The sequence below is a fragment of the Zingiber officinale genome, unplaced genomic scaffold (assembly GCF_018446385.1).
Source record: "Zingiber officinale cultivar Zhangliang unplaced genomic scaffold, Zo_v1.1 ctg149, whole genome shotgun sequence".
In the NCBI taxonomy this organism is placed as follows: Eukaryota; Viridiplantae; Streptophyta; class Magnoliopsida; order Zingiberales; family Zingiberaceae; genus Zingiber; species Zingiber officinale.
Genome location: NW_024589844.1, coordinates 87,636 through 110,423, shown reverse-complemented (window position 1 = coordinate 110,423; position 22,788 = coordinate 87,636). Strand labels below are relative to the sequence as shown.

The 22,788-nt window shown below is 38.9% G+C and overlaps 3 protein-coding genes across 3 annotated transcripts; 2 read left to right on the top strand and 1 right to left on the bottom strand.

Moving 5' to 3' along the window:
* Window positions 1–268: 268 nt before the first annotated feature.
* LOC122036372 (protein DEHYDRATION-INDUCED 19 homolog 2-like) lies at window positions 269–7,128 on the top strand. The gene is made up of 5 exons (XM_042595665.1): window positions 269–534; window positions 609–754; window positions 5,424–5,501; window positions 5,874–6,160; window positions 6,734–7,128. The coding sequence occupies exons 1-5, from the start codon at window positions 420–422 to the stop codon at window positions 6,834–6,836; spliced, it is 729 nt and encodes a 242-aa protein (XP_042451599.1). The 5' UTR covers window positions 269–419; the 3' UTR covers window positions 6,837–7,128.
* A 10,949-nt stretch (window positions 7,129–18,077) lies between these two features.
* On the top strand, window positions 18,078–20,343 carry LOC122036383. The gene is made up of 2 exons (XM_042595676.1): window positions 18,078–19,370; window positions 20,209–20,343. The coding sequence occupies exon 1, from the start codon at window positions 18,223–18,225 to the stop codon at window positions 19,324–19,326; it is 1,104 nt and encodes a 367-aa protein (XP_042451610.1). The 5' UTR covers window positions 18,078–18,222; the 3' UTR covers window positions 19,327–19,370; window positions 20,209–20,343.
* Window positions 20,084–21,096, bottom strand: LOC122036384. The gene is made up of 4 exons (XM_042595677.1): window positions 20,954–21,096; window positions 20,801–20,862; window positions 20,484–20,709; window positions 20,084–20,415 (listed from the first exon to the last, which is right to left on the bottom strand). Exons 1-4 carry the CDS (start codon window positions 21,045–21,047, stop codon window positions 20,252–20,254), a joined length of 546 nt encoding a protein of 181 aa, XP_042451611.1. The 5' UTR covers window positions 21,048–21,096; the 3' UTR covers window positions 20,084–20,251.
* Between the last annotated feature and the right edge of the window lie 1,692 nt (window positions 21,097–22,788).

Genomic DNA, 22,788 nt, shown 5'->3' with positions numbered 1-22,788 from the left:
AGAGATATGTTGTTATAATGAATATGTGATAGTGAATTCTTTTTTTTTAATGAGATAATGGATATTATAACAAAATGCTCTTATATGTACACATGACAATCCCTAATGGGCTTACGGTACGATCCATTCGGGCAGGATCAAATTAACCGTTCAAATACGACGTCCAATTGAGACGCCGGTCCGTCGGTCGGTGGGTTCGCCTTAAAAAAAACAAAAAAGGAAAAAAGAAAACTTTTACACGCGATATATAAACAAATGACCGCCCTCACTCTTCTCTCCTCTTCTGTTTCTTAGCCTCTGCCCCATTTCTCTCAACTTTTTCGTGCTGTGGGTGGTGGGGCTTCGATTGCGGCTCTCCGTGGCGGAATCGGCACTGGAATCTTGGGTGAAAAAGGAATTGGGAGGCCATCGGATCGACCATGGAATCCGATGCGTGGAGCCGATTCTCCGCAGCCGCGTCGAAGCGCCAACAGGCCGCGCTGCAGTCGCGTTACGTCGACGCATCTCGAGATCCCAATCTTCGCAGCTGGAGAGGTACGGTGGTTCCTGGATTTGTGAGCGTCGTTCTGTTGCTCAAAGTCTCTCCTGATCGGATTTTCTGTCTGTAGATCTGTTTCTCGGGTACGAGGAGTTTGATGGCGTTGAGGATGATCTCCGCGCGGAGTTCCCCTGCCCTTTCTGCTCCGACGATTTTGATATCGTCGGCCTCTGCTGTCACATCGATGACAAGCATCCCACGGAGGCTAAAGATGTGGTACTTTCCCCCCTTTACTATTCCAGGAAGAAGAACGGGCGTGTTGAGACCTTGGTTTTATGATTTTTTTTTTCCGTCATTATTTTTGGTTCAAATGCTATTTTGGTAGGAAAAGTTCGGTGGCATTATTTGCAGGCTTCCTTCTCTTCCTTTTGGTGTTTTTACTAGATTAGTTGCTTTTAGGTTGTAAACTATTATGATTGTTATGTTGAGTTAGTAAATTTGATAGATGATTACTTTGTATTTTTGATGGGAAAGTTCCTGGTGTGGTATTGCTTGATTCTACTACCATCGGCCACAGGCATCATACAACAGGAACAGGCTTCGCTTTCTGATTTTCATATCGTTTAGATGGCCAGTTTATTTATTTTATACTGGCTGTATATTGCCTATTCTATGATCATTTCTATGCAGTTGTCCGCATCATGATGGCGTGATATGATTCTAGTTGCTCCTTGCAAGACTAGATGTAGTAGGACATCTTCTTCCTCATTATTGTCTTAGGTTGCTTTTGTTTATCCGGTGAAATATAAAATGTGACTTCTTTGTGGTATCCAAACTTAGTATTCAGAGATGTCTATTTGCTTGTTTCTTCCAGTGCCGTAAATATAATTTCAATGCTTTTCAGTACTTTTTCTGTACTCCATTATGCCGTCTTGCTTGAGTTGTCCTGAAATATCAAAACTTTAACCGTCACCACCAATTGCAGATCCTTGAGATTATTTCTGTGTTCCTTTTATTGTTCATAAAGAGCCTACTTCAGTGCTCACCTATCAAATTATGCTATTCACTTGTTGTTTTTGGTGTCTTTTTGTATATCTGAATGTTTTATATGACTTTCTTGTAGATCCTTGTAACAATTCAGAGCATCTGCTGACGTTTCATTTGGTGTTATTTTATTTACATTGCCTCCATAAGAAATGTAATTGCTTCGGATGCACTGTAAATGATCTCATTAAAATCCAAGCTTGTTGTGATTAGGACCTTAATACTCACCTATCAAACCTATAATACTGTCTGACTTTTTCCCCAAAATATTGAGCGGTGTGCTATATGGATTCTATCCTTCTATTAAATTATATGCAAGGGAATATCATTATTAAGATTAAATCAATTGAATTATTTTTGCATTACATAAGTTTTTTTCTGGTTCCCTTCACCTCTCATATCTTCCACTGCAATCAATTCAACTATTTTTTAAATCTACCGGTCATCTTCGAATATGTCCATATCTTTCAACTTTTTTCCTCTCATTTTGTTAATCCAATCTATTCTGTTACACTAAATTGCTCTTGGATGTTAATATATTTTTTTTTCATTTTCTTGTTTATAGTGAAGTCATTCATCCACCTTAGCATGAACAGCTTTTCTATATATTATTATTTGTTGTTTCCTAATTGTCCCAACTTCTTATTGGGTCACTTTGGAGCTAGGGGTGGGGGGTTGAATAGCTCGTCTTGCTCCCTCGCTTTGTAGACGTTGTTGCAGCGAATAAACTCGATGCAAATCTCCCTAATGCTAACACAAGGTTCTACTTGGCATCCACCTCAAAATGTGGTGATAAGCCAAGGATCCGACCCTCTTTCACACATCCACTATCAAAACACTCATTCTCGGAAACACTCCGGAGGTGAAGAAACCTCGTACAAGTTCTCAATGCAACAAGAAGAAAACGAGAAGCTAAACAAATGCAATTTTACAAGATTTACAACAATGAAACCCTAGCTTGATCTCATCTTGTTTGGAAACGTCTCTTGATGCTTGGAAATGCAACAACACTTTTATCCAAGAACCGGTGATGAGAATAGGGGAGGAAGATGTGAGAATCGTTGCTCCTTTGAAGTCGTCAAAGCGCTTTTACATGCATCCTGCACCAACAGTCATATCTCAATCGATTGGGGAAGCTGAATCTATTGACCAATCAATTCAGAGCGCTTCTGTGTTCTCGCGAGAAGCCTCGTAATCGATTGCCTCAATTGATTCCCTCTTCTTGCGACAAAACACTGCTTAATCGATTGACCCAATCAATTAGCATGGCCGGAATCGATTGCTCAATAGATTCCGGTACCTTATGTTCTCGCGAACAACCTGCCCTAATTGATTGGATTAATCGATTAGGCTTGGCCCAATCGATTGACCAATCAATTCGGGCCCCTTTCTGTGTTCTCGCGACAATATTTTAATCGATTACACAATCGATTAGCTTAGGGCCAATCGATTGCCTTAATCGATTGCCCAACCTTAATTTGCTTCATCCAAGTTTAGGGTTTCCTTGCCTAACATCCGGTCAACTATAACCTGTTAGGACTTGTCCACCAAGTGTTCGGTCAATCCTTTGATCCGCTTGGACTTTTCTCCTTGTGCCAAGTGTCTAGTCAATCCTTTGACCCACCTGGACTTCCCAATCACCAGATGTCTGATCAACTATTGACCCATTTGGACTTCCCTTCTCGTGTCAAGTGTCCGGTTAGCCTTGACCCACTTGGATTTTCTATCTCGTGCCAAGTGTCTGATCTTCTATGACTCACTTGGACTTCCACTCACCATATGTCCGGTCAATCTTGACCCACTTAGATTTCAATTGCTTGGCTTCACTCAGTAGGACTTCCTCATTGCCTAGCTTCACTCACTAGGACTTTCTCATTGCCTGACTTCACTCATCAGGACTTTCCAATCTGTCTAGTTTCACTCACCAGGACTTTCCAATCTGTCTAGCTTCACTCACCAAGACTTTCTCACTGCCTAGCTTCACTCACTAGGGTTTTTCACCTGCTTCACTCACCAGGATTTTTCGACTGCTTGATCTACCTGGCTTCACTCTCTCATTGCCTAGCTTTACTCACTAGGGTTTTTCATCACCTAGCTTCACTCACTAGGATTTTCCAATTTGCCTGGTTTCATTAACTAGGATTTTCCACACCAAGTGTCCGGTCAACACTGACCCACCTGGATTTTCTTCTTCAACTAACCTTCTCGTTAGACTTGCCCTTGCCTAAGCTCAAGTTAGGACTTTCCAGTTAAGTATTCGGTCAACGCTGACCTACTTGACTCTCCTACATATCAAACTGGTCAACTCTTGATCAGAAGGGAATTGCACCAACAATCTCCCCAAACGGACAATTGCACTAGCAATCTCCTAAACACATCATCAAATATTGACCTATTCGACTCCTTCTCATATTGTCAAACATCGAAACTCAAGCTCAGCCAATTCGAGCTTAGTCAACTTGGTCAATATTGACCTAGGGAAATTGCACCAACACTTCTCTGATCCATAAATTATGGATCAGTGTATAATTGTTAATTGCTCTTTAATTGTTGTTAGGTTTATTGTGGAACTTTGGCGCATTTGAGAAGATCTGATAACAATCCATTAACTGATCCTCTATCACAAGCATTGTAATCACAGTAGATGCTACCAATGATGACATTTTTCTATTCTAATGGAAGTGTTCACCAAAAGTAGTCAAAAACAAAATTGGGTGCTGTTCTGGGCTCCGTTAGACATTGGAATTCTCTTGTGTTTTTCAGATTGATGTTTTGAATGACATCAACTGGCATTTGGTAGCTAGATCTGTTTTGATAAGTACATCAGTAGCTAAATCTTGACTAGATAATGTGGACTGTCTGCTTAATGCCCATCAGACTGCCCTACATTTCCTGTATATATGGTTTGAACCAAGATCTTACCTATGTTCATCGATTAATTTTCAATTGTTTTAGCATAAAAATAAAATGCATATTTATGATTTATTGTATGTAATCACCATCAAACCAGCCCTGTAAAGTACCAACCATTTATTGCACGAGCATCATTTATTGTAGTTACATTTTTTATATAATTCAGAAACACAACAAGAAGAGATGGAAGATCCTATGATCAAATCAAATCTGATCAGATTTTCATTGTCATCTCCTTCCTTTGGCTGCCAACTATCCAAACTTTGTCTGAACAAATCCAATCAAGCTATAATGCCAATGAGCGTATTTTTCTTAATCCCTTAGTTTACTTTAGTGTAATTAACAAGAAATACATGTAACTGAACAATCCCCTTGTATCTTGTATGGTTATGCTATTATTCTCTGATCAGTCTTGTTTGGATAATGATGTCAACTTTTTGCCCTCCTGCAGATCAAATTATGTTGGTTATAGGTATCTTATTAACAGAATGGATACAATGAGGATGTACATATGGAAGAGACTATTATTTTTTATATCTGAATTCCCACAACAAAAAAGGAGATTAGTAGATGTAAATTGGCTTCAATGTGCTTCATATAGAATGTACTTGTTGAAAATTGAAAATGCATTAATAAGGAGACTCAGTTAAGAGAACAAGAAGGTGGCTGGAAAAAGTTTTGACGACTATGGGAATATTTTTTTTAGGGGCAAATATGGCTAAGAGAAACAATCAGAGATCATTTTCTTCTTTTTGTTTCCTTTTTTCTTTATTTTAGTGGTTGTAGGGTTGCGAACATGCTGTGGAACATTTGTATAACTCTCTTTCAAGCTGACAATTTTGTTAGGTTTTATTTCTTTTTCTGTGTATGATGATTATTGGCACATCACAGCTGAACCAACCTCCTCTTCTTTTATTGGAGCTTTTCTTGGGTAAACTTCCAGTGAAGTCTTGTTATGCTGATAGCTGAGTTGTATTTCCTTTTGCAGGTATGTCCTATTTGTGCGGCTAGTGTAGGAATTGACCTGATTGGACACTTGACAACACAACATGGAAGTTTCTTCAAGATATCCTTTTTGTTCTCCTCTGATTATTTTTCTAGAAAGATGAGCTAATAAATTATATATGAATTGTGGAATTGTTGAAAGGCCCAGTTATAATTTGAAATTATGATACGTGCATATACAAGGCATACAGTTCTACTTACTGATTTGCCAGTATATGGGGTTAGTTTTTTTCCTCCATTTAATCTTTGCAATGAAAAAAAAGGCATTATAGAAGGATCTATTAACTTTAACATTATGCACTGTGGATTTCTTTATTCTACTTTTCATAAACGCTTCTTGATGTTTTTTCGAATTAGTTTTGGTTACAGACAAAAATTTTGAATGTTTTGGGTTTCTTTTTTGCTTTTTATGAATTCCTTAATTTGCTAGTACATGCAGCGTAGGAGAAGATACCGTAGAGGATCATCAGCTTCTCATACCATGCTTTCCCTATTACGAAAGGATTTGAGAGAAGGCAATTTACAAGATCTTCTAGGTGGATCCTCCTATATGGCTCCTCCAGCAGCAACACCTGATCCATTTATATCATCCCTCATGTACACCTTGCCTTTGGGTGAATCGTCGTTGCCGTTGAATGAATCACCAAAAGATGCACATGCAGACTCCTTTAATGAAGGGAGCCTTACTGGCAATAATTCAGATGAAAAATTGGTTGAGAGGTATTTGTGTTTCTATTATTAAATTTCTGTTTCATGATATAGATGCGTGTGCAATTCGTGGAAAGCTATCAGTTATTTTTTGGCAGTTCATGCTTGTATTGTCATCATTTTTTTTTCCTTTTAGCCAGACCCTTTAAGATGGGAGACCGTCTGAAGTAAGATACTTTGGTTATAAGTACATTCAAATTATGCCTAGTGTGAGGAATATTTTAACTTTGTAAGTTAACAATACATACATACAATGGGAATAATGGTGCCAAATTGTTCTTTCTTATTAATATTCGGAAGATATGATATAAACTCTAACAATTGTATTGGTACAATAAAGTTGTTAACATGGAGAAGTTGTTTCAAATACTATATGATCGGGAAGTTATCATTTCTTATGTACTATAGTCAGTGAGGCCATCTATAGCTAAAACTTCGGGGGCTGATATTAATGAGTCAGCCATGTATAGTGAAATGCTGCCAATGAAATTAGGACACGGAATTAAGTTATGTTCTCTAAATGCTTTTATGTTTCTATTTTCTAAATGTTTTTTTTTCTCTTGTTTGATGTGCTTCAAACCTCAGGGTTGAACCATCCCTAACCGACAAGGATCAAAAAGAGAGAGCTCGAAGGAGCAAATTTGTACAAGAGCTTGTTCTGTCTACCATATTCGACGACACATTGTGAGGCATAAATTTCATGGGTGACAGTATTCAGAATGCTTGATGAAAACAGATAAGCATGTTAGGAGACAGAAAATTCTTGCTATTCATGAGCATCATTCTATTCAAGTACTTTAAAATAAAATCTATATATTTAAGCAGTCCTTCTGGGGAGGGAGGAGAGAACAATGTGTAATGTGTGGTTTTACTTAGTTCTTGATATCTTTAAGAGACAGTATGGTAAGATTGAACATGAACAGCCACACAATAGGGGCTTATTTATAATGAAAGATGCTTTGAGCATTTATTTTGTTTAAGGGCACATTTTATTGCAGCAATGGTAATGATTTCTTTATCTGCAAAAAAGAATGTATGAATGTCTATTTTCTATTGAATACTTTCATAGACATAGATATAATTTGCTAATTCAATAGTTATAGAATTCAATGAAAGGAATGAGATTTATATAGTCGATGACAAAGTTTAGAACAATTTCTTGATAATGTTTAGCGATGAGCTATAGTTTGCTATGAATTTAAACAAATTGGACCTGGATCATTATTTTTGTTTTCATCAAATTCCTATTGGATGTAAGAAATTACTGCCTGTTTAAGTTTCATTGTTTAAACTTTTTAACTTTTAAGTTTTCACATCGTTGAACAAGACCTTGCCGGTATTGATTATCGTGGCCTTGAGTGAGTTATTTTAGCAGGTCTGAATATGATTCATTGATAAGGTTTTAATTGTAGGCCAACTTCTTGCTCATAAACAGCCTCCATTGACGTTTGGTACAAAGTTATTTCATTGAGTAAGGATCGATTTTCTTGGAATTTATTCCTTTAAAAATGTTAGGAGACTGACATAATAAAAGACATTCGGATGAGCGAAATGTTCATTCTTGCTCATAAATAAATTTTAAAAAGCATTAAATACGAGGTATCAACATTCAACAATAATGGTAATCATGATGTGATTGAATGAAGAAATCGACAAGCCGGATATGACGAAGACCCAACCAGGTTCGTACTATTTGCATCGGATTCTCTTATTTTTGGTAATTCGGAAATAATTAATGAGTTGGACACGTGGAGAAGTATGATTGGCGAAGGAAGAAAGCTCGCTGGTTGCACGAAATCCAGAAGCAAACAGGCCTGAGGAAAAGTCATGGTGGGTCGCTATAAATTGGCTGAAATAGAAATGTCATGGTACGCGAACATGGCAGGCTGGCTGGTGGACGAGTACGTTGATCATCTAATGGCAGCCCCACCCACAGTCTCTCCATGTCGATGACTAGTCCGTGTAAATTTCATCATAAAGGTCACTTACTTTTAATAGAAGATTAGAAAAAAAAACGGAAAATGAGTTATAATCTTGGATTTGGACGTGTACTTTGAAAGGAGGAACATGACCAAAGGTTTAAATCTTATAATCATATAAGAACATAAATGAACAGGACTAATACAACGAATGCGTTCGACTTCAACACATGGATTAGCACGACGATCAATCTTAGCATACACAAAACACAGTCAACTAAGGAAATTTCTCTAGTTTCGACTACTCTTACATGTCACATCATATATGCGTTCAAGAATACCATTTTGGTTTTGTTAGAAATAGAAGCAACTAAAATGATTAGAGGAACAAGTAACATCGTTAATGTTATACTGAAAGAAAAAAAAATTAATGAATCAAATGGCCGTCTCAATCTGACAATCTTTATATTTATGTATAAAAATGAGTCAAATCACCATCTCATTCTAGTATTAATGACTTGTTTAGAGAATTGAAAACGATTAATTAAAGGGAGGATAAAAATTTTACATTCCTTCGCTATCGGGAAAAAAAAATATTTAAAAGTAATATACCAAAGAACCCACTTGAAATTACAGAATTCTCAAAAGACTTATTTAACTTTCATATTTATCAAATGACGCACTTGTTTTCTATTTTATATTTGTCGTTAATCATTATAGTTATATATTCAAAGAAAAACATCACTGTGGTATGATTGACTTTCAAAAAACAACACATTTCAAAAATCAACATAATCATAATGTTGATTTTCAAAATACAACACCACTGTTGATTTTTAAAATATAATACATTACAATAATATTAATTTTAGGCTCATGTATTTTTTGAAAATCAACATTATAGTAGTGTTGTTCTTTGAAATTCAGTACCATAATATTGTTATTCTTTGCACCACAAAACTATATTGGTTGACAGACAGGGATGGAGCCTGTGTAGCCTAGTGTGGGGAGCTGGGCCCAAATACAATTTTTCATTAATATAGTTTTTAAGCTCAAATGAAAAAAAAACACGATAGAGTTAAAAAGAAAAAAAAAATGCATCCTTCGTGTCCCACTCTCAATCAAGGTCTCTCCGCACTCGTCGACACTTCACAAGACTCTCCGCACAACACTTCCTAGGACCACAACAAGAGCAAGCAAGCCCTCCGTTGACCGCTCCACACCTCGTAGCAAGCTAAAAACTTAAAGTCAAAGGTAATCCTAATCCCTAAGTCCATAAACAGAATATCCTCACTCATTCGTCTTTCTTGCTCCATTCCCAAGCTGGTTTCAAGTCCAGATCTTCGGCGACAACATGGCTGACTCCTCATCATTGATCCCTGCCAACGTCCTCCTCGACCTTAGAGACAAGATCTACGAGAAGCAAAAGAATGTTGCTTGTGAGATAAACCTATCCCAATCCATTTCCCCACTTAGCCGAGAAAAGGAATTTTAATTGATTGTGAATAATGAAGTGGTTTAGTTATATTGGAATGATTTGAGACTGCAGATCGTAGGTATCATCAAGCATCTTGCATTTTCTGGCGAGCACGATAAGATATCGACTGTGATCAACCTACTAACGTTGGAATTTGCTCTCTCACTGCAAGCGGACCTTAGAAAGGTCAGCTCAAGGCAATTATAGCATTTATTACAATTGTAAATACTAGAGACGACAATCTATTATTACCATCAACCATAAGAAGCACACCTGGTACTTACTGCTTACGTGTGTTGCATCTATGTCAAACATTTTTTGTAAATATCTTCTGAGTACTCTTGCACAGTACCAAAAGTCCAATAAAACCTTTCAAAATTGAAAGAGAAAAGATAGGTTAAATATTCATGACCAGCATGATAGTGAACATCATAAAGTTTGAATGAATTGTGAAGCTTTGATGAATCAAGATGAGCACATTCAATCAATTTTGCACAAACACTCAATGCAAATGCGGAAAAATTATTGTATACTTCAATTGATTGTATCAGAGTTTTATTGCGATAAGCGAATTTATTTCGGAGTCATGACGAAATTGAAAGTTCTCTTAATCTAGGAAACTTTCTTATTCAACTAGAGTTTTTAGGTGTTCATAATAAAGAGATTAATGGTGTGATATTGAAAAATACTCTTAAAATTATAAGTTAACATCACCTGATATTCAGAAGGATATAACAAGTGATTGTGCAACTGAAATAATTAATATTATTATTAGTGATATTAGTGATTCATTGTTCTTTATTTTAATTGATGAATCTCGTGATGTATTAGCAAAGGACCAAATGTCAGTTGTTTTGTATTATGTGAATAGTAGTGAATATGTACATGAGTGTTTTTTTTTGGAATTGAGCATGCTACTAGTACTACAACACTCTCACTTAAAATTGGCATTGATAAGATATTCTCTAAATATAATTTGAATATGTCTAAGTTGAGAAGACAAGGTTTTGATGGAGCAAGTAATATGCAAGCTAAATTTAATGGTCTAAAAGCACCTATTTTCAAAGAGAACTTGATGTGGTGGCAATTCCGCATGTGCACGAAGTGTCATCAAGTAATAATAAGATCGAATCCACAATAACTTGGGATCGAGTACTAGTTTACCAATTAAACTTAATAGTCTAGACCACATCAAAAGTGTTGATTGTCATGATTGTAAATCAGAATCTAAATGTGAAAGAGAAGAGAGAGAGAGAGAGGGAGTCTAGAGAGATCACAAAAGTAAGCCAGAATGTGATCAAAGCAAGTAGACATAGAAAAACAGTCAGAGAGAATGATCCTAGAATTTCGGTTTCACTTCCATGCTAACCAACACTTGATACATGTCTTAATTCTTTTCCTCAATTTTGACTTATGTAGGTAGACAATCTTAAGGTATTTGATATGAATTTTTACTTCTACATCGGTGTACCAACCCTAATCGTCAAACGCATTAGGGATGACCCATTAAGTTATATGATTGCCTAGAGTTTCTCGCAGCAAGTCAGGTTGCATTTTCATATCTAACTCTCCGCATCTCAGTTGTTTATGGGTCGAAGGGTCGGGTTCTCCTTTCGGTTCATCCCCAAATCCTCGTGGGATACAAATCTTGTGCTTTTAGCATCGAGATCATGTTAAACAGTAGATCTAAGTCATAATCCAACATATCATAGAAACAAGATAGAAAATGTGCATAGATCAAAGCAAAGTGTTAACTGTTGGAGCAATCTTGCCTCAAGATGGTCCGGGGTGGCCATGAGTTTTGATGGTTTGGGTAAAGGGTTAAGTTAGCTTTACCTTTGTATTTGATATATGTATATGAGTGTGCAGATTTGCAGGATACACATATGACTCAGCTTGATGGCTTCGGGTCCGTTGAAGGATAGAGCATCTGAGGGACCGTTGATAAGGCAACAAGAACAAGAGCCGAGGGAAACTACTTCGAGGCATACGCGAATGATGGCATTGGGACAAGCCGCTGACTTGAATGCATCCGAGGGATAAGAGACAAAGGAAGTAAGCTTGAAGGCAAGAAGTCAAGGTTGCGGGGAAGAGTCAAGTGAGTCGTAAGGATGAGGGTTCGAATGTTGAGAGATTGTACTCGGGGTACCAGTCAACTAGTACTTTCATCAGTCGACTAGGAGAATGTTTCTATTCGCTCGGCTAATGTAGAGCAGTCGACTAGTATCGAGTTGTTGGGATGTAACGGTCGAAATTCCACAGAGAACAATCGACTGACACTTTCACCAGTCGACTGGTAGATAGAGTTTTCTAACTCGTGGCCTATATAGCCAAGACTTGGAAGCTTGGTTAAGGTCAACAAAATTAGTGGTGGTTAACCCTAATTAATAGTCACTAATGTTGATGCAATATCCCTAGGTCAGGTTGATCTGCTTGACTAAGCTTGAGTTGACTCAAGCTTGAGTCTTGGTGTCTGAGTTTCGATGTTTGGCAATACATAGAGATTGCAGATCCAATCGTCCGATTGGGGAGATTGTTGATACAATTCCCCTTTAGTCAAGAACTGACCAGTTTGATATGAAGAAGAGTCAAGTATATCAAAGTTGACCGGATACTTGACTGGGAAAGTCCTAACTGGATGTTAGGCAAGGAAAAATTCTGGTGAGTGAAACTAGATGAAAGACCTAGTGAGTGAAGCTATGTAGTTGAAAAATCCTCGTGACTGAAGTCAGGTGAAAGACCTAGTGACTGAAGCTAGACAGGTAAAAGTCCCGGTGAGTGAAGCCGAGCAGTGAAAAAATCCTGGTGAGTGAAGCCAGGTGAAAATCCTAGCGAGTGAAACTAGGTGAAAGTCCTGGTGAGTAAAGCAGGTAGATGGAAAGTCTTAGTGAGTGAAGCTAGGTAGAAGGAAAGTCCTAGTGAGTGAAGTTAGGCAGATGGAAAGATTTGGTGAGTGAAACCAGACACGTGGAAATTCAGGTGGGTCAAGGTTGACCAGACACTTGGTTTTGGGAAGCCCAAGTAGGTCAAAGGACTGATCGGATACTTGGTACGAGAAAATCCAAATAGGTCAAGGGTGACCGGACATCTGGTAGAAGTCCAATGGGTCATAGAGGACCAGACACTTAGCACGAGATGGTAAGTCCAAGTGGGTCAAGGTTGACCGGACACTTGGCACGAGGAGAAAAATCCAAGTGGGTCAAAGGATTAACCGGACACTTGGTGAAGAAGTCCTAGCAGGTCAAGGTTGACCGGATGCTAGGTACAAGAAGTTCCAGCAGGTCACGGTTGACCGGATGTTGGAATTGGGGACCCTAGACTTGAGTTAAGCAAGTCAAAGGAAAGTCAATCGATCAATCGATCGATTGAACTGTGGTTCAATCGATCAGTCGATTTGTTAAAGGTATGCTGCGAAGAAGATTGGCCCAATCGATCGATCGATTGCGAAGTGAAATCGGGAGCACAGAATGTGTAAGGGAATAGGTTGCTTAAACACACAAACGCGGAGCGGAAAAACCTATTTCCTCCAGAAGATCCATGCGAAGGGAAACATAATCTTATACTAAGTTAGATCTAAAGACATGATAGAGTTATACCTTTCAAGCATGCTCACGATCTCCCGACAGCTTGGATCACAGCACGATCAAGCGTTCGCGCCTCTACGGTATCCACACGAACAAGCCTTGCTTTCGTTTGTCTCACAAACTCAACAAGATGGAGAAGAACACACAAGGTTGTGCTAGCAACCTTCAAGGGTGTGTTCGGCCAAGCAAGGAAAGGAGGAAGAAGAAGAAGCAAAGAGACCTTTCACCTTCTCAAGTGATGAAAATCTTATGAAAAATATCATTCAAATGATATTTATAGTCATCTCATGGAATACCAAGAGTCTCCACCCTTTCATCTTCTAATCCAATGGCTCAAAATCAACCATTCAATTCAATGGTTGAATTTTGACCATTCAACTTCCTTGGTGAGCTCAAGTTCACCCAATGAGTCTAACCCATTGATTCCCATGCAATTTGACTCAATCCAACAATTGGATCTATTTGAGTCTAACTCAATGAGTCTAATTCGGATTACACTTAATCCAATGAGTGGGTTCACTCGAGTCTAACTCAATGATTAATCCAAAAAACCTAATCATCTCATGATTGACTTTTAGGGCTAATTACTAACAGAATGCTCCCCAATTGATTGTCAGATCGATTGGGCTCCCCAATCGATTGGTCAATCGATTGGGGCAAGTGTTCTCGTGCAGACGCGAGACATAGAAGAAGGCTTAATCAATCAGTCGATCGATTCAGCCTCCTCAATCGATTAGCCAATCGATTGGGAGACTACCGTTGCGTAGAATAAAGCCATTGGTGAGCATCTTCCTCCGCACCTTTACCTCTCCACTTCTTGCGCTATTCTCACAGGTTCACGCCAGTTCTTGAAGCTTCTTGGAGTAAGGTGTTGTTGTACTTCCAATGTCAAGAAGTGTTCCACACAAGAAGAAGAAGAAGAATCTAGGGTTTCAGGTTCATGCTGTAAATCTTGTAAGATTTTACTTGTATTTGCTTCCCTCTTCTTTCTTCTTGTATTGAGAGTTGTATAAGGCGTCTCCGCCTTCGGTAGTTACCGTAAAGGAGTATTTTCATAGTGGATGAGTGAGTGAGGGTCGGATCCTTCGACTAATCACCTCTTCTTGAAGTGGATACCAAGTAAATCCTAGCGTTAGTGTTACTTGAGTGTTTTCCGCTGCATGTCATCATCACGAAGCAAGACAATGAAGCACAACGAGCTATTCACCCCCGTCTAGCACCAACCAACCCTAACAACCAAGTGTTCATGATTTTCTTGAGTCCAAGAGGTCTTGGTTGGAGTTGTGGTGAGATTTCTCCACCCACAAGGAGACTTGAGATAGCCAGATTTTGCTGAGGGCTAATCCACCGAAGAATTGAGGGATCGCCCATCTTACGGATAACTGTGGCGTAAGAGCCCTAATCTTTGAACCATGTTAAAGGAAACGTGTTAGTGGTTTGCATTTCTTTTCTTGTCTTTATCTTTCGTATTTGTATTTGTATTGTTTGTATTCTGCTATAATAACAAATATGTAGGAAAGCAAATTGAGGGCAACATCTATTTAACCCCCTTTTAGCCGACCATCCAATCTCCAACATTAACATCACATACAAATTACTCCATAACCCTAGAATCCAGCAAATTACCCCATAACCAAGGGGTTACAATCCGTAAACATGATTAACAATAGCAATCAAATAGTTTTGAAATTAGAGAAAGTAAAGAAGAGGAAGCAAATGCTCAGATTGCTTGAAGAATCCTCCTCTTAGATGCTCCCGATGGCTCCTTGGAACTTGGATGGCTTCGGAACTGTTTCAAAGACTCCTTCTCTGCCACCTTGGGGTCCTTGTTCGACCCCAAATCAAGATCCCTAGCTTTGATGAATGAATCACCTTTTATAGTCATTGGGGTTGGATGCTCACCACAGGCCGTGTTGTTGGGCATGACTGCCCATGGCGAGGAGTGTGCGCTCAGATCCCGCTGCCATGGGTCGTGGTGCTACCCGCGGGCACCCATGGCGCAATGTCGAGCCTACCACGGACCACGATGTTGCACATGGGCACACGTGTCTCAATAGCCGAGCCTGCCACGACCGCTTGTGGCAGGATGGCAGAGCCTGCCATGAGCCGTGGAGCTGGCCACGACCGCTCGTGGCAGGATGGCAAAGCTTGCCACCGGTTATGGCACTAGCCACGGCCGCCCATGGCAAAACAAGGCACCTTGCCTTGGTCATTTTGCTCTCCATATCGCTCAAATCTTCTCTCCTATCATTTACAATAGACGAGAGCAGTATCTAGGAACAATAAAACATGAAAATGAAACATAAAATCAAGTTACCTCGAATTATGTATTCAAAAGTGGGTCGAATGTAGTGTGCAAACATGATGAAAACCTTCTATACTTCACACTTATCAGAACTCATGTACATTTTACATATATTATTTTGACCATTAACTTAATTAACTATCTCTTATAGTCGTGTCCAAGAAAAATCTTCCTATTTATAATTTCTTTTATATTGTTGGTGATGTGGTAAATGTTGTTGGATCATCCTATAAACAGCATGATCTTCTTAAGGAGAAACATTCAGATTTTATTATTGAGGTATTGGAGAGATGAAATTTCAAGTGGTTGGGGACTTGATAAGAAACTTCCCTTCAACGTGCTAGGGATACACATTGGGGGGTATATTATAATTATTTGATCAACTTGATTTCTATATTCTCTACTATCAATGATGTGCTCAAAATAATTTCAGAAGACAATTCCAATTCTCCTGATCAAAAAATTGAGACATTTAATTTATTGGAGCCAATATTTTTATTTGATTTTGCGTTCAATCTACACTTGATGAAATATATCTTTAAGATTTCGAGTGAATTGTCGATGGCACTACAAAAAAAAGATCAAGATATTGTGAATGCAATGGATTTGGTATAAGTATGCAAACACCGACTCCAAATAATGAAAGATGATGGTGGAGATCCATTTTTAAAAAAAGTTCATTATTTTTGTCAACACCATTATATTAATATTCTTGAAATGGATGATATGTTCATACATTGAGCACTACATGATCGTCCCTATCGTAATCCACCAAAAATAACAAATTTACATCACTATTTGGTATTATTGATATGCAACTTCAAGAGTTAAATGATCGTTTGTCAGAGGCAAGTGAGGAGTTACTTCTTTGTGTAGTTTGTTTGTGTCCACAAAATTTATTTTCAGCTTTTGATAAGAAAAAATTGATATAGCTAGTTGAGTTTTATCTACAAGATTTGGTCGATCTCCTCATACTTGATGATCAACTTGAAATTTATATATATATATATATATATATATATATATATATATATATATATATATATATATGATATGTGTTCTAACAAAACATTTTAATGATTGAAATGCCTTAACGATCTTTCAAAGAAATTAGTTATGTCATTGAAAAGTTTGGTACACCCATTGATTTATAAGCTTTTAACATTGACATTAATTCTGTTGGTTGCAAATGCAAGGTTGAGAGAGTGTTTTCTATCATGAGAATTGTAAAAGACATCTTGCGCAATTGAATGAATGATTGGATGAATGATAGTCTTATTATCTATGTAGAGAAATATATATTCTTAACAATTGATAATGAATCTATTGCACAAAATTTTCAAAATATGAAGACTAAAAAAAATAATTGTAAGGTAATTATTTTGTTGTGCTTTATGATTATAAAATTATATATATATATATATATATTCTAGCTCTATCCTGGTTGATCAAAGAGATAAAATGGAAAACAAGTGCATCGATAAATGTGAAAATTAAATGCATCTTTTGAAAGTTTCATAACTCTAAGCTTACATTTAGTGAGAGATAATTAACTTTGTAATATAATCAAGATTATATTAAAATATTGATTACTTTATTTGATACTATTTTAAAACTGTAATGTAATGTAATCTGGATTATAAAAAATAATAAAATTTTGTAATATAAATTGCAAGGTCAACAACCTATAATTCAATTACATTACAAGCTCAATGTTTAACTAGAATTTAAATATCAAATATACCCCTAGTCCATTTCCTGCACTAATCGGTCGTCGACGTCATTGTTGTCGTTGGCCGTCATCGGCCACCGTCGACCACCAGCTGCTACCAACCATCGTCGACCGCCTTCATTCGTCGCCAATCGTTGTCGATTGCCACCGATGCTGTCGACCATCATTGTGGTTGCCGATTGCCGTCGACCGCTAGTACCAGTAGAGATCGTAAAATATTTTTATATTTACTATAAAAAATAATGAACACTAAACAAAAACATGTAATCATCCGTATAATCAAAAATTACATGTATAATATATAACTCTTTCATCCAATATAATAATTAATTATATTACATTATAAATTTACAAGGTTAATTGCATTACTCCTAGTCATAGCCAGCCTAAGTGCATCATAAATTACTAAAAAATACTAGAGAAATTATATAAGATAATTATTTCATTTTAATTTATCCTTTTCGCCCTATCTAAATCAAGGAAGCCAAATCTTGCTTGGGGCAATTGAGTGAGGGGCAGTCTAGCTGAGCAAACCGGATGAATCGTACGATTTGATCGAGCCAAATAAGCTAAGTTGGCCGATCACACAACAAATTGATCGGATAATTCGAAACGGTCTGCCCCATCCGTCGACTGCTTGATCGCCACCATTATCAATTGCTTAATCGACGTTCGGTCTTAATCATAACTTAATCTCATTTAAGTTAATTTTTGGCACAAATGATTATTCGTGAAGTATCTTGGGCCGACACGGTTTTTATTATTTGCCTTGACAAAATTCGATCGGTGAATGGTTTTGAAGGTGGGCAGGTCTCTCCTTGAGAAATACTTTCCATAATATTTTAAATAGTTATTATATTTAAATAGTCATTGGAAAGCAGTTACCGGTTGCGAGTCGACGACGTGGTTGCTATTTATAACAACCCGCGGCTCTTCTTTGGCCACCCTCTTCTCCACACTCTCTCCCTTGATCGCCATCTCTCTCTGTCTCTTTCTTTCTCTCTCTTTCTATTTATTTCAATTGCCCTCATCTTCTCCTGCTCGAAGAGGAACTGAGATGGAGCTCGGTAGCTTTGACAATGGCGAAACCCTCGATTGCGCTGCCTTCTCCCCTGCGCACCACCTAATTGGCGACGCGGTAGGCAGCCCAGGTCCTGATGCGCCTGGTGGCTACTTCTTCAGCTGCCCCGCCAGCCCCGTCCACTACGTCCTCTCCTCCCCGCCCTATTCGTTCTCCTCAGACGCGGCCCCTGCCCGTGCCACGGTCGACGATGGCTGGTCCGCCGGGCCCTTCGAGTTCGACGGCACCATCGGAGGCGGGGCGATGACCTCCGCCGACGAGCTCTTCCTCGACGGCCAGATCCGCCCCTTGAGGCTCTCCTCCCACCTTCTGCGTCCGCAGCGCCTCGCGCCTCTGCTGGATGGCGACGAGGAGGAAGGCGAAATGACGGAGGAGGAGGAGGAGGAGGATGGAAGGGGGCGAGGGATGAGGATGCGGAGCAGATCCCTACATCGGAGGACTAGATCCATGTCTCCCCTTCGAAGCCCTCGCTTCCAGTGGCAAGAAGAAGAAAAGATGGAGAAGCGAGAAGAGGCGAAGAGGCTAGAAATTATCGACAAAGATTCGAATAAACCGGCGGCGGCGACGACGCCGGAGTCGGCGTCGTCGTCCCGTTCCTCCTCCACCTCTTCCACCTCCTCCGGAGGAAGGAGCTCCAAGAGATGGATCTTTCTCAAAGACTTCCTGCTCCACCGGAGCAAAAGCGAAGGGAGCGAGCGGGACAGCGGCGGCGAGAAGGATAGGTTCTGGCGCTCGATCTCCTTCTCCCCGTCCGCTAAATCGAAGCCCTCGTTGCCGAGCTCGGCCTCCTCACCGCAGGCATCAGCAACTTCGTCTCCAGCGGCGGAGCAAACCAAGACACGGACCTCGAAGAGGCTGACAAACGGGGTGGCAACGCGGCGGAGACCGACGAGGGCCGCGGCAGCCGCTTCCGCGCACGAGAGGCATTACACGGCCAGCCGTGCGCAGGCGGAGGAGATGAGGCGGCGGACGTTCCTGCCGTACCGCCAAGGCCTGCTTAGCTGCTTGGGCTTCACCTCGCGAGGTTACACCGCCTTCAACATCCTCACCAAGGCCCTCAATCCCGTCGCCTCCAAGTAAACAAAAATCAACCACCCACTTCGCTTCGCATCGCATCAAGAGAGGTAGTAGATCCATCCATTTCTGTACAAATTTGATTACCATTTATCTTCCTTTTTGGTAGAGGATCAAAAGCCATACCATTTTAATTTCTACTCTATGAAATCGAACAAAGTCGTCAGGCTTAATTATTTTGGTCCGATACCCATCAATCAATGTACTGTGTTAGCTTATGGGCTATATTACAGGTATGCCATTGAGATCCATTTAGTGTGTAGCATTTTAATAAAGTTAAAAGAGACTGAGATAGGTATCGTAGCATTTAGGATAAGGAAGCCTCATCTCATCCCATTCCCATATTGTCTTTTTGTCTTCAAGTAATATATCATACGAGGGCATCAAGGCACTTCATTCCCAACTGCCGTTAACTGTTGGCATTAAACGTACGCTAGCTTCAAATGCTCCCATGCATGCTTCTCTGTCTGTTTTCTTGTTTAAAAAAAAAAAGAGTTTAATTAGCTGGTTAAACTGAAAATTGTATATGCTAGTTAAGTCTTAACTAAATTGATATGTCCGTCCTGCTTGAAAATATTTAGACAAATCATATGATCAGAACATGATAAATGTACCATAACATGATGACGGTGACACTCGAACAAAGATGATGGGGGCATTCGACTAGGAAGTTTTGGATTCTCCTCCTCATTCTAATCCATCTACACCTGTCGTTTTCACTCTTATCAAGTAGAAAAGGACTCTGGAACCTCTTGAGTTCATGTGGAATTAAGTTGCTCAGATATCACACACTACTTAATTATTAGGATGTGTAGTAGATCAATTACAATATTACAAGAAGCTTTAATCTCGAAATTTAATCCATACTAATGCATTGTAATTCTGAAGACAATGAAGAACATATATCAATGAGCCATCTGCGTGCATGCGTCTAGCTCCAGAGAAGTAGAACTAAGCCGAGCATCAAGTAGTAAACTACTGGAACCGATAGCTTGTTGCCATGATCGAAATAGTCATCGTAGTCCAGATGTGCACCGGGATGAGCCTTGGGCACCACTTTTGAATCCTCGCTATCATTCTTCACCGTGAAGTCACCTGCGTAAATAAAAAGCTAGATGTTGGTCTTTGTTCTGTTTCACTGAGCGAGCTGCAGCCTGCGGTACCTCGCTTGCTGGTGTGGCCACAGCCAGTGTGGAGACTGTACTTGATGTCAAGGACGGTCGCCCCGTTGTAGAACTGGAAGTCTTGAAGCTTCTTCTCGACGCAGGCGAGCACAAGCTTCGTCTCCACGAGGCACGGGCCGTGGCAGAACTCATCAGTGGCCTGAGGCGGCACGTCGATCTCCCCTTGCTCCTTCAGTCTGTACGAGTCTTGGCATCTCACATAGATCTTCAATTTTTGTTATATTTATATATATATATATATATAAAACATGTAATTAGTATATGCAGATATTTCATATTTAATTAATTATACTCACATTATGATCGAGGAAGCATGACATCGCCTTCTCGGCAACGTCGCTTGGATTTTCATCTGCATCTTTATGAAATAATAAAAATAAAATTAGGGTTTGAAACAGGATATATATACATATATATACAAATTAATTTATGCAAAAATAGTGATTTACTTCCATCTATCGGCGTGCTACGACAAGTAGACAAACAGAGTGAAAGGGTGAGGAGACATGGCACTGCCCCGAGGAGAAAAGCACTGGAAGCCATTAATTGAGAGGAATTCTAATATCTATGATCGATGAGGATTCAAGACGATTTATACAAATTTGGTGGTTTATTTTGGGCATATAAAAATATATATAGTTGGTTCGATTGATTAATTATTGACAATTTCCCATCCTTTTTTTTAGCTTGTTCTTGGGTTAATGGATGAATCAATTCTCCACGAAATTGTTTCCACAGCTGCCAATATTTTATTTATTTAGTTTCTACATGATGGAATTATATTTAACTTAACTCGTAATTAAACGTCTCGTGATTAATATTATAAGAGTAGGTCTGATGGCTTTGGTGGGAAAGTCGTGGATATATAATTATACCTTGCACCTTACCATGAACAGTGCTTGCCCGTTTTCTTTTCCTTTCGACTTAAAAAAAACTTCTGGTGAAATAAAAAACTGAACACTGATTTGTAATTGGTTGATACGAATTGTGTATTTATTCAATGAAAAAAAATCTAAAATTTCTAGCACGTCCGTAGTGGCATTGGAGTCGAAGTCGATCTATGGCGATCAACGCACATGTTAACAAGAATTTAGAGTTAATATCTAGAGTGAATTAAAATCTATTCTCTGTTATATTTAAATAATAGACTTTTCTGGTTTACCAAATGAAAGAAGCTCCTTGGCATATGGGCTAAGGAATGGGCCGAGGAAAAGGGCTACAGTCCATCGTATAGCCGCTGTCTCATTGCAGTTCTGGAGGAGCAATGATTCATGGTTCGCGATGGGTTTAGCCCAATATGGCCCATGCACGATTAGTAGCCTTGATCCTAGTTCATAAGAAAGTGATTATTAACGAATACTAAACTAAATTTTCATTGAGTTTTATAAACTAAGCAATGAAGATTTCATTATTTGGTAATCCTGGTATTTAGGTTTCATGATAATACTTAGTTTTTACCATCCCATTAATTTTAGAGGTAATCTATTCGATTCTATAAAAATTTTCTATCAATCATCAAGATAAATATCGAAGCACAAGTGACAATTCATACAATGAGCCATCAATCCAAGTGATTCAAATACGCGATGCAAATTTTTTGCACTCCCTGTGTTTTAAACCTAGGTGTATGAGAAATTCTAATGGGTACTTAACACTACACCATAGCAGGTAATAAGGCTTCAGTCATTTTTTTTAGCCAACATTCAGTATTCAGTCCTTCACACTGACTAATCTTAGAAAATCAGTGGATCACATGAAAATTTCTCATCCGTCAATAGGGTAAATCCAAAAATACTTATAGTTGGTGGCCCAACACTCTGGTTTATCATCCTGTTGGAGGAAAATATCTTACGGTACGCCACAGTTGGGAGTTAAATTGTGAATATTTGAGAGATTACATAGACGTCATGCCGATGCACCATGGCCCAGGTAGCAAGGCTTCAACCATATGACAAAAAAAGGACTCACTCATCCCAATTATTTTTCACATCGGCTCCACAACAAAATGAAGGTCACGGTGATCAAATGGTCTCTTTAGATAGGAAAACTTTTATACCTCATCACTACTTTCATATAACAATATATTATTAAAGTACTAATCCTATGTAAAAAAATAAAAATAATCTCAGTTAGCCTCATTGACTATCTTTGAGGTGACCCATTCGGTCCCACGAAAGTTTCTCACCGGTCACTGGGATAAATCAGGAAATACACGCGGCGGCCAGCCCAGAAGCCTAGCATCATTTGGTTATGCCCTCTATTTGGAGAAAAAATTCTTACAAAT